The 12,785-nt window shown below is 38.6% G+C and overlaps 1 protein-coding gene across 3 annotated transcripts in view; it reads left to right on the top strand.

Moving 5' to 3' along the window:
- Positions 1-12,785, top strand: part of LOC139448485 (kidney mitochondrial carrier protein 1-like) — a 58,547-nt gene that overhangs the window by 42,288 nt on the left and 3,474 nt on the right. For all 3 annotated transcript variants that reach the window (XM_071230031.1, XM_071230032.1, XM_071230033.1), the window contains exons 3-8: positions 2,964-3,111; positions 5,338-5,432; positions 7,446-7,531; positions 7,943-8,041; positions 8,590-8,714; positions 8,932-8,992. In XM_071230031.1, the coding sequence (XP_071086132.1) occupies positions 2,964-3,111; positions 5,338-5,432; positions 7,446-7,531; positions 7,943-8,041; positions 8,590-8,714; positions 8,932-8,992 (614 nt within the window). The remainder of the gene's footprint in view (positions 1-2,963; positions 3,112-5,337; positions 5,433-7,445; positions 7,532-7,942; positions 8,042-8,589; positions 8,715-8,931; positions 8,993-12,785) is intronic.

Here is a 12,785-nt window from a genome sequence, read left to right as displayed (position 1 = left end):
GCAGAACAAATTACACCACTTCGGATTCTGATCGGGATTTGGATGGGGATAGACTCGGGATTCGCTTTCCAGTGACGGTTAACGGGAAGAACTAAGCTGGGATAGGTCAAGACATGAATAGGGCGACTTTCTATGAAAATTTGATTACATGATGGTACAGACTAACACGCGGAGTGGGCAGAGATCCACTATCAATCCATAAGCGTGTTTATGCCATACAAGTATTAGCTGGGGTGGTTTGGCGGCAGATGGATGTGCCTGATGAGTGATTATATCACTTTCATTCAAATCACAGGTCTTTTGCATTACTGGAAATATCTGTTTTGTCCAGTCACTTGATGAGATTAATATGTTCTGTGACAAGATGATTCATAGTTTATTTTACAAACCAGATAGCTTCTTGGCGTGTTTGTTAATGATGTCATGCTGTTGTCGTGATGAAATCGGGACATTATTGAAATGTGATATTCAACAATGAAATAACATCATTTTGCTTGATAATTTCAAGTTTTTGTATGAATAATTTGAACTATCATTTGTAGCGATGGGTATTGGATGTTTAAAGTGTATCTCAATATATCACAATGCACAAGGATGTATTGCAATACGTATCACAATATATTGTATTATTCAACATTTTGAATTGAGAAGCAATTTGAAACATCAATGAAGGAATTGAAGTTCATAAATGGAACAAAACAAGATGCTGGAACAACGTAATGTTTATTCATTCAATAAATACGCCCGGGACGGTAACGACTTGGCGTTACACCACTGCCACAGAAGAACTCCTTACATTTTAGAATTACGGAAACATTTCGAAGGTACATGTATTTCGCAAGTGTATAACATTAAACACATGATAAAAGTCACTGTTTGAAATCATCCGATATACTAGGCATCAAAACATGATATTGTGTTACGTATCGTGGAAAGAATGAACTTCAGTTTACCGACATACCGGTAATACCTCGCACCAGTAATGATTAGTCCATAATATGTAAATTATTGAGTTTCATCCCTGTGCTGTTCACTACTAGATGCTCAAAGTATCAAACACTGGATTGTCTAGTCAAGATTCACTTTTTTACAGGCCTCTTTATAGCAGTAACTTTATTGAAACATTAAATGCACACACAGTGTTTCGCTCCTAATGAACTATAAACATTGTCGTACCAAGTTGACAGTTACCGTATTCGACGTGATAAGCGCCTCGCCCTAATAAGTGCCCATGGCGATATTTGCTAATATATTGGCAAGTGAACAATCCCAATTAGCACCCCTTCCGATTTATCAACGTACACAAGACTTATTTATTCGTGTATAATACGCACTTGTGTGTTATATGCACCCTTAATTATGGGCAATGAAATTTTGGAAAAATATATCTGTCGTATATAAACAGTTTAGACTTTCAGCATAAACCACAAAATTTATCTTTTAACTCTGTTTTTTTCACCAAATAATATTCTAAGAAGAGCCCCCTATTTCTAATTTTGAGAGCGCCCTTGCTCGAATACAGTAATATACACAGATGCCTTTGACTTGGACAATTTGTTTAGAAGAAAGTAAACTGTTAAGAATTAAGCATAAACATCAACAGTCCTTGTCAAAAGACTAATGTTCAAAGTTACAAATTTAGCGTCCACTGATTCAAATACCATAAAAGAAGATCTCTCGGAGCCCACATTACTTTGAACACTTAAGAACAACCTGCCTCGCATTCTAGAATGTTTTGGATGAAAATGTAATTAAATGTGACCTGAGAGGGACATTTTCATTTTTTGAGTCATTCTACTGACATCCTATGCAACATGCTGCTCTACGGCATACCTGAAGGATTAGGAGTTGTTGCACTCCACACAGTACAGTGTCTGGTAACATCTGGCCTGGGTCACACAGTACATCATCGTACATCATGCTGGCAACACCAGTTACTGATGCATTATGGTTAAAAATGTAAATATCTCAATGTTATTCTATGGGTCTTCTGTACTTTGTTGATAATTAAAGTGTAGATGAATGCATCATTCATGTCAGGAACATAGTATAACGAACGGCAGCCTGTCAGTGACCAGTCCAGACCAGGACCCACTTGCACAAAGCGATCTTAGTGCTAAGATGATCGTAACTCCAATACTTTAACATAGGCTTATGATAGACTTAGCGCTAAGATCGCTTTGTGTATGTGGGTCCTGTACCTTACAGCCAGTAACTCTGCTGTGATTTTGAATGTTAGACAGTTGTCAATTCCGTTTTATACATGGAAGTGCGGCCCTTAGCTGACCACTGCTACCTATTTCTTGATGCTTTTTAGTATTTTCCTTACTACTCTTTACAATACTGTGATTTGGAATGTTCGGCAGTTGTCACTTCTGTTCTATACATGGTATGACATATTTAGCTGACTTCTGCTGACTATTCTTGACACTATTTACCTTACAACTTGTGACAATACTGTGATTTCGGATGTTCGGCAGTTGTCACTTCTGTTCTATACATGGTATGACATGTTTAGCTGACTTCTGCTGACTATTCTTGACACTATTTACCTTACAACTTGTGACAATACTGTGATTTCGGATTTTCGGCAGTTGTCCCTTCTGTTCTATACATGGTATGACATGTTTAGCTGACTTCTGCTAAATATTATTGACACTATTTACTTACAACTAGTAACAATGCCGAGATTTTGAATGTTCGGCAGTTTACACTTCTGTTTTGTACATAGCATTATCCAACAGATGCTAACTATTTTACTACGCTTATTTCCTGTAAGGATTCTGGGTCTAAAGAGGTCCCCAGTACACCATTATTGTACCCAAAATGCTCATGCTTTCGATCACTGGTTTGCATGTTCTTGATTATTTACAGGCTGTTACAATATTGCTGGAATATGACTGCCACATCGCTGGACACTGGGTACTATTTACTCTACAACTGTTAACAATGACTTGTTTCAGGGACTTTCCCCATTGACACCACCAAGACACGACTGCAGATCCAAGGCCAGCGCATCGATGCACGGCACACAGAGCTCAAGTATCGGGGCATGCTCCATGCCATTTTCCGTATTTTCAGAGAAGAAGGCATTCATGCACTGTATTCTGGGTAAGAAATTGTCTCCCTTCCCTGTCATAGACAACACCAGATTAGCCGCGTATTTGCATAAAATACGCAAAATCAATTACTATAACCTGACTGATTTTGAGTTACTTGCGTACAAATGCGCATGAAAAATATGAAAAACAATAGTATAATAGGATCCTTTACTGATAGAATACAGGAATCCCATATATATGAACTCTTCTGTTGTGAATAATACAAAAACATTTTCTGCGTCCTGCTTGTAACTTGCTGGGTTGCTGTTGTGAGCTAGTGTGCTATGTGACACTTGAGACATTACATGGACAGATGCAAAATGAAAGTCATCTCACACAGCCTTGTAAGCCGAATGTGTTAGATAGGTTCACTCACTTGTTTAAAGTACCCAAGAGACTGGATCCAAAGGTGTAAAACTATATTGAATTCCCCCCCCCCCCCCCCCACAACTATCAAATGATAAATAAATAGGTAAATATTCAGTGCCCAGTGGTGAGGAAGGAATAGACCTTGCACCTCGAGCTAGCCGCCACGCTTAAAGCCCCCATCCTTAAAGTAGTCCATTTCTGGCAGTCTCTCCCCCCCCCCCTGTGATATTGCTGGAATATTGCTAAAATCATCGTAAACCTAACTCACTCATCATTCTTAATGTAACTTCGGCACCTAATGCCCATTTCCGTCACTTTGACAACCAATATTTTACAACCCTTCAAAGCAACCAGTTTTACCCTGAAATCAACCGTGACCTCTAATCTAGTGCAATGTCGACTAAAGTATATCACTGGCAGCCATAGATGATATTGTTCAGGTTTACGGTTGATGACTTTGTTGCTGATCAGTGGTGCTGAACTTCTGATCACGTTTGCTATGATAATATTATGGTAATTCTACCACTATATCCGACTGTGCATAGCAGTTAGGGAATCAAGCCTATTTTACCCCAGACATCTGATGTTTGCTATGATAATATTATGGTAATTCTACCACTATATCCGACTGTGCATAGCAGTTAGGGAATCAAGCCTATTTTACCCCAGACATCTGATGTTTGCTATGATAATATTATGGTAATTCTACCACTATATCCGACTGTGCATAGCAGTTAGGGAATCAAGCCTATTTTACCACAGACATCTAATATCGTATGATTTGTTTAGATAGTGTTCATTACTTTTTGCATCGATGATATTTTTATCCAGCAACAGCTGTGGATGTTTATTATCGTGCATAAATGGTCAGATAAGGTTTACGTTTGACTTTACGGGCGGTGGTATAGCCTGGTGGTTAAAGCGTTCGCTTGTCATGCCGAAGGCCCAGGTTCAAATCCCCACATGGGTACAATGTGTGAAGCCCATTTGTGGTGTCCCTGCCGTGATATTGCTGGAATATTGCTAAAAGCGGTGTAAAACCACACTCCATCAATTCAGTTTGACTTTACAAACATTGATTTTTAATACATGGTATAAAGGTGTACTATTTCCCCCAACATTTTAAAGGGCTCCCGACCATCTCTCTGATTTTGTGCCACCCCTTTCATTTTAGCGGTAATGAAAAAAAAAATAGCATTTTTTTTCGTTTTTCATCATATGTTGTATTTGGGGCAAACAGTATTGCAATTTGACATTTGTAGTGTCTTGGCACATCGCATGTCATCGTATCTTTTGGAAAGTTGACCTTGACCTTGGTTATCTGACACCGACTTGATTATTTACCAGCAGCTGTGACACAGCTTGAATATTGCAGAGTGTAGCGTAAAACAACACGCAGTTTATTCAGACTGATTGCAGATGGTATAAAATAAAATGTTTGTAACATCAAAAATGAAGTCAATTTGCAGTATGTTATTCATAAATCAATATTCCTAATTTACTTTACATTAGCAAATTCATGTACTGTATTCGTTGTGTTAATCACCCTGCTCCAATAAGTGCCTCAAGACTAACAAAATTTTCATGTCAGTCCATATTTTCTTGTGCATATCACAGAACCAGCAGCATAAATACAATACTCAGTGTACAGAAGGGGTATATGGATGCCAAGTGACTTTTGTCGAAAAAGTTGCATCAACGTTCGAACCAAGTTTATCCACAACCTCTCAATCTCTGTGTATGGTTTTAATAAGTTCTTCTCCCCCCCCCCTCATTTGTAAGTTTTCAAGTACCAGGAGCACTTATTACTGCAAATATGGTACATATGTAATTTTTATCAATTCATTTGACAACTGTACAATTTCAGCATTGCCCCAGCCATTCTACGCCAAGCCACATATGGAACCATCAAGATCGGAGTGTACCACACTCTCAAGAGGATCGCGGTGCCGGATCCCAGAAGTAAGTTAGGCGGCGGTTCCGCCATTAGTGTAATGAGTGGCTTCTCATATTGATCGAGGGCTATTTGGGACAGATTGCATGTCTGTTGGATCAATAATATTTCACCTGCAAATGTCGAAATTAGAAATTAATTCCAGAGATGAATTAAATGCTTTAAAAAAATCTTGTTGCAACTTTTGTGTTGTTAATTTCAATACTGTGTCTTCAGAAATGCTGTTCAAGATATATCAGATGTTGATTTCAATATTTTTAATAGTTTTTTGTTTCTGATTTAAAATTTGTACTATGAGTGAATTGGGATTTTATCAGCCCTGAAACACGTTGACATTCTTCCAGTCAGGGGAAGTTATCAAACGAAATATGTTTCACTTTGTGCATTACAAGTTTTGAGAACACTGGTATCAACCGTGTGAAATCAAATTCCATGTCCATGATTTGCTTCTTCATGCCTTTTGCTCGTTAGATATCGTAAGATTAATGGTACCTGCCAGACACTCTGTGTATCTCTCTTGTGTATAATCTAGGGACTAGGGGTCCGAGTTGCTTGGCTCTGCGCTAGAATTGGTCCCGAGCAACCTTGTTTTGTTTGTTGTGCAGTGCCACCTAGTGGAATACGTGGTCAGACTTGGTGACGCAGTTGATAGTGTGTCATCAGGGCCCGATGGCATGGATTGTTGCTCCATAATATCAATCTCTGGTTTGTCGGTATCAGACTTGGTGAAGTCGTGGGACATTGTATCAATTTGTATCATAGTGTCCAGTATCTGGTTCAGACTTAATAATTTACAGATTTCCATGCATGTTAAACAACAAGAAAAAGAACAAACAAAGTTGTTTGGCTAATTAATATCATTTGAATATCAGCATATAACATGTGGAACATCAATGAACTTGAGGTGTAATGTCTCTACCGCCAAACTGTCATAGCTGGTATTTAGTCTTCAGAGTTACTTCCCTTGTGTTTTGGGAAAAAGAAGTGAGAGACTACATGGCATGTGTACCTGGGGGAGAGACACCAGCGCAGTAGTGACTCAGCATAACACCACTGCCACAGGCTAATTTGCATATCACGTGCCTGGACTTTTCTCTTGTTTGTAAACAAATGCTCTTTTTCAGAAATCAGAATAGAATGGACTAATGCAAATATTTGGGGGCGCTTTACATATTGTTTTGCATAATCATATAGATATGCTACTACAACTGTGACAGTGAGGCATGACAAGACATATTTATACACCAAAGTGACCGTATCGCTAGCTCTCTGTAGGGCTTCGATGACAGCACGTGGAGAGGTACATCCAATGTAAACAAAGGATAACTACACAAATGGAATTATCTAGATATGTAGACTTGTCAAAAATGAAACAGATGAAAAACATATGCAATATCTTGAATGGACTGTGTAAGATGTGATGAATTTCACATGGCGCTGACCTGTGGCAGAGGTACTATGCTGGTCGCATGGAACTCTGGGTAGGAGAGTGCGTGAGGGAGACAATAAAAGAAATAGGGCGTTTTAGGCTTGTAGTTGTTCCACATCTTGTTATCTGACAGAGGGTTGATTGAGATGTTTTTAACCTCACATAGAAGGAATTGTGTAATAGTGAAATAATATGTTGTGGACTTAACTTGTCATAAAGGTATAGTCACAAAAACTTAAGTCAATTTAGCAAATTGTTTCGCTTTGATAAGTCAGTAAAATAAACAGGGGGCTGTGACTTTTGGAAAGAGGATAAGCTTGAGAACGTGAAGAAATTCATAGGCAGTTTTCGTAGAAATGTGTTCTCATATCTTTGTTATGAGAGAGAAAGTATCATGTTTTAAATATAGAATTTGAGCATGAACATGGGGAATTATTGCCAGGAATCATTTCTATTTACATAAGTAATGGCAGTGGTTGGAACAAGACTGAACTGAAGTCACTCCAGACATGGGAAGGAGCATTCAATTTCATCCAGTTTTCAGCTGATGTGTCTAGCTCTTGTTTTGATAAATGTTGCCGTATATTTTCAGATGAGACACTGACGATCAACGTGCTGTGCGGAATCACTGCAGGCATCGTATCCAGTGCCATCGCCAACCCCACCGATGTACTCAAGGTAGAGAAGGATTTCTCAAAGCTCCTCAACTCACCCCCTCTCTCTCCCCTCCAACCTGCCTCTTCTTTGAATGGGGGCAGTCGGGTAGCCTAGTGGTTAAAGCGTTCGCTCGTCACGCCGAAGACCCGGGTTTGATTCCCGACATGGGCACAATGTGTGAAGCCCATTTCTGGTGTCCCCCGCCGTGATATTGCTGGAATATTGCTAAAAGCGGCGTAAAACCATACTCACTCACTCACTCACTCTTCCTTGAATGTTATTTGGGTTTTTTAGATTTTAGCACACCTGACAAAGATTTTCGTTCAAAGTGTTAAACAATCTCACGAGAACTGTGGTAAAGTGTTTGAGTCTGAGCGTCAGACATAGATATTAGGTGTAGATGGGCACTGATTGTTGACCTATATGTCGCAGGTCCGGCTCCAGGCTCAGGGGACGAGCGGCAACAGGGACAACATGCTGTGTGCATTCCTCAACATCTACCGCACCGAGGGGCTCCCGGGACTCTGGAGGGTGAGACAGTTGTCATGGCAACAGCCGTCTGATATGGTTTGACCATCGTAACATGGCTTGAAATTAATGGAAGCATGAAGCTAAAATACAACCTTAAAATCTCTAACTTGTAAGGAAGCATACTTCTTTCTGGTGACGTCTGGGCCAACTGAGCTTGTGCTCCTGCAGTTACAAAGACTTCCAAGAGAATATCAATATGTACACACTAGTTACAATTAAAATATTAATGCTTAAAGTGCAGTCACGATTTGATGATGATGGTTTAATGATAATTCTATCCATTTTAGCTGTTATGTTTTATTATAAAATAAAGGGACAAGATGTCAAACTATGTTGCCTACAATAACATTAGGACGTTCAAACAAACGGAAACATCTGATTTGAATACCACTTCCGGGTAACTTCTATTTTTACCAACTCATGTCAGTAAGGTCAATTATCAGATTCAATATGCATCTCTGTCTAATGAACTGTAACTGCTTTAGGCCAATAAATATGGCCAAAAAATTCACATTATATAATAAAACTCAATGATGTTTTGTTTGCAGGGCGTGTTCCCCACAGCCCAAAGAGCAGCCACGGTGGCGGGGGTCGAACTCCCGGCCTACGATATATGCAAGCGACAAATTATACACTCGGGGTACCTAGGAGACACCAAGACCACACATTTCATGTAAGTCCCGTCGTCACAATGGAAGTCACTGCTATACAGAGTTGTGTACCTTTGCTGATCCTGGATCTGGGTTCCAAATGAAATTTCCGTGCTTAAAATTCTCACATGTCTGACTGCTCTGATACAATGTTTTTTTATCCAAATAAATGGGAAACTGAAAACCATCGTGCTATTTCCCCTCACTCACTCTCTGATGCGCCGTTTTGTATTTTTTCAGAGCCAGTTTTCTAGCGGGTCTAGCTGGCGCTATCGCCTCCAACCCAATCGACGTGGTTAAGGTGAGATGTCCGTTCTAATCCCTCTATGTCAAATCATTGATGGTCGACATCAGGGCTTGAAATTAGTAACACTATCCAGTACTGTGTGAGATATTTATATCCACATGTAAGTTGGTATTGTAAGTTGTTGCATTTCAAAATATAGCCCTTAACTGTGTGTACACATGAAACTCCTTAATATCAGATCGTTTACTCTGTTACGATACCTCTGTGATGATCTCACGACCCTCAAAAGCAGCTCACGGCAGGGGAAGTGTCTAATCAGTGCCAAAGCTGCTGAATTCTCGGTATGAGTGAGCAAAACAGAGTGTAAGCGACCAGTTTGGAATGAGTTACCAGGCATCCACAGAGCTCCAGATAACTTTTTGAGAAATTGAGTTTTTACTCTGGGGTTTCTATTTTAATTGGGTTATTACATTTTTCATTGGGTAACCAATAATTTTTCACTCATCTATTCATCACTGTTTTTCCGAAAATTAGTGAATATTTTAAGATTTAAAAAAAATGAAATAATGTTTTAGATGTATATAACAGTTCTAAATATATAGGCTTGACTCGGAAAGTAATTTAGCTCGTATTTGTGTTTCGAAATTAGCTCCTTTGTACGCATGCTGAAAAAGCTTCATTGGGTATTTACGCGAGCTGTTTTTATACATTTGAGTTTTTCATGTTATGCATGTGTTTCTGTATGCAAGATAATTGAAAGTAATTAGGTTTTGAATAAGTTTGGGGGGTATTTTACGCAAATACGCAGCTTATATGTAGCTATGCATCTACACCCAGAATGGAGTGGAGTACAATCAAATAAATATTTTTCTGTTTGGATTTTCTTTTGTTAAAATTGAAGTTTCTGATTTTGAGGTGGTAAAAACATGAAGCTAGTTGTTTTGGAAGCTGACATCTGACTTGCTCCAGAACCAACACATCCTTCATGTTGATTGGGCGGTCAAAGTTCGCTTAGGGTTCACCCTTTTAAAGGTGTCGTTAAATCATCCACAGAGAGGTATCGTATCAGTGTAAATCTGATTTTAATGAGATTGATATACACATCAAAAGTATGGCGACCTATATCTCATGAAGAAGGTTATCAATATTTGTTTGTATTTTATATGCATTATAAACCACTAATGAGGTTTAAACACTTTGTTTGAAATCATTCCCTTTTATAGTACTGGGAAGTTTATATTGATAAATCTGTCGATCTGAATTCAAACTTCAGTATTTCAATTTATTTCAATTTATTCAGTAAGAATATGTCAAGAATTATTTCTTTTACTTATTTTACAAAATGGTAAAACTTTCTGTACATAACTTTCAGTTCAGTTTTACCTTCTCTCCATTAAATCTTTACGTAACACTTGCTCTGATATATTTATGTTTAATAGAAACGCACACTAGTGACAAAACATCTAGTACACATATCTTCAGTGTATTCAGAACATTTTAAGTCTGCTGAAATTTCCTTTTAGTCTACAACCCTAAACTTGGCTATTAGCACCAATTTCAGTACATTTTTACAATATGGGCTATTTTTGGTAATATTAGCTGAGCTGAATAGAATTGTACTTGACTTTGGACAAGTGATAAAGTTGCAGAATGCATTTTATTTGAGGGAAAAACAAATTTTGCAAGGCTGAGTTCAAGCTGGATACTTTGTTCACAAAATCAATATTTGTCTGTTGCCTATATTCAGACGAGCATCCGACCAAACTCATTTGCATATTTAGATGCCACAAGGTCATAACTGCCTATGATAGTAATCTGCTTTTGATAAAGATGGTAGTATTTAATGATGATAGTTAAATCATCGAACATATTTCCTATAGGTTCTGCTTGGCAGACATATTTGTTTCTCAGAAAATGACAAAGCTGGTAACCTGAAATTCAAATCACTCTTCTGAAAATAATTCTGTCTCCTACTTTCATGGCTCTTGTAACCATGGTAACCAACATATTAAATTTCAGCATGTCAGAAGTACACAATTATGCTAATTATCGCTTATATGCTGCTGCTAACGGTTCAGTTAAATCAGATTTAATTAACGTCTTCATCCCTGTCCTGCTTTCCCTCTGTGCTCAGTCGGGCAAAACCCACCCAGCTGGCATCATGGCTTAGCTCTCTAACTAACATAGATTCATTATACATGATGACCTACATAGACTCAAAAAACATGTCATAGATATTCTTTTGCTTCAATTTTTTCAAATTTTAAATGACTCCAAATAGCATACATGTTATTGTTTTGTATTATTTATCAAATATGTACTTGTAATTCATGCTATTCGTAAATTGTTGAAATGTTTTTTCATCCCAGTCTCTTGATGATGCCCACCTGAGTTGGGCACCAGATTACGTTAACTCAGGTGTTAAAGATTCTAGCTTGTATTGGCCATTGGCCAGTACTGTTTGCATCACTAGTTGGTTGGTTGTTGTTTTCAAGGTTATTACCCCAGGTTAAAGGAGAGACTCGCTCCCTCGCTCGCTCGGTCAATCACTCGGCAACCGCCTGCTTCTCTCGGTGTGTACTGGGAGGGAAGTGCCGCGGGAGCCCTGTGCCAAAGTCTCCAGTACTGCTCGGCTACAAACAGTAGTGGGTTTTAGCTAAGTCCTCTCACTTCGTTGTGACTAGATTGTTATACAGGAATATCATGTGAATCATCATCATGCTCCAACAAGATGGCACCTCCACGGGAGAAACAGGAAGCGTATTCCTTAACACTTTTTGGTAGAAATTCCTTGTGTTTTAATTTTAATGCCAGTGGCACGGTTAAATTCGTAATGGCATGGTTAAGTTCCTGGTACGGAAGGCACACTAAGAATCAGTACCCTGTGACTGTGTTTTATGTATGAAGCCATTGATCAATGAATTTGCTTACAAATAGACTTGACAAAACATGGGGAAAAGTTGAACATTTGGGGATTCTGAACTTAAAAAGGGTATTCCAGAGCTCTAGATTAGTCTTGTATTTGTGTAAAATATGCAAATTGAACAACAATAACCCAATCAATTTGCAACTTGCAAATATTCCTGAATACATTTGACAAGCCAATAGCATAACAACACTGTGTCATTACCTGTATTCTTACGTCTTTACAGATGTTTTCTTACTGACTGAATGCTGGTTTCATATATACCATGAATTCTACTGCAGTGAATAATGCACAGATGTGCTCCCCAACTTGCTGTGATTGTTGGGTTTCACCAAAGTGGTAAACGTCAGAGACCTGCTTCACTTCAGGATTGTCCCACGTCAAGCTGACACTCCGTGATATAACTCGAATATTGTTCAAAGCAGCGTTAACCCCAACTCACTCACTCCCTCAAAGATGGGCAAAAGATGTACTTCTAGTTGTCACTTTATAATTCCATAGATGCCTGTTGCCCACTTTAATTTATTTTCATATGACATATCTCTTGTAAAACTTGTAACCTTGAACGTGGGTTGGACGATATATATATATATATTTCCTTCAAAGCCTTGAATGCAAGGATGATTTGATACAATGATCTTGAATATTACCGGTACCTTGTTTGGCCCCCAGTAGAATTCTGGGTAAGAATTGGTCCCCATCAGCCTACAGTGGTCGAAAGTGAGGATTTGTTGGATAGGGATCTTCTCCGCTGAATCGTCTTGTCACGATTTACCGGTACATAAAATCGAATGCACAGTTAAATCATGAGGACGTTTGTTGGTTATAAAGATATTGCAAGACTGGCAATTCCTGTCAACTTTGACCCAGACATTCATGAATAGAATGGGACTGACTCTGCACTTTGATAATGAGTTTAAC

The sequence above is a fragment of the Haliotis cracherodii genome, unplaced genomic scaffold (assembly GCF_022045235.1).
Source record: "Haliotis cracherodii isolate W230 unplaced genomic scaffold, xgHalCrac1.p SCAF_7, whole genome shotgun sequence".
In the NCBI taxonomy this organism is placed as follows: domain Eukaryota; kingdom Metazoa; phylum Mollusca; class Gastropoda; order Lepetellida; family Haliotidae; genus Haliotis; species Haliotis cracherodii.
The sequence above is the reverse complement of the archived record's forward strand: the minus strand, read 5'-3'. Positions and strand labels throughout refer to the sequence as shown.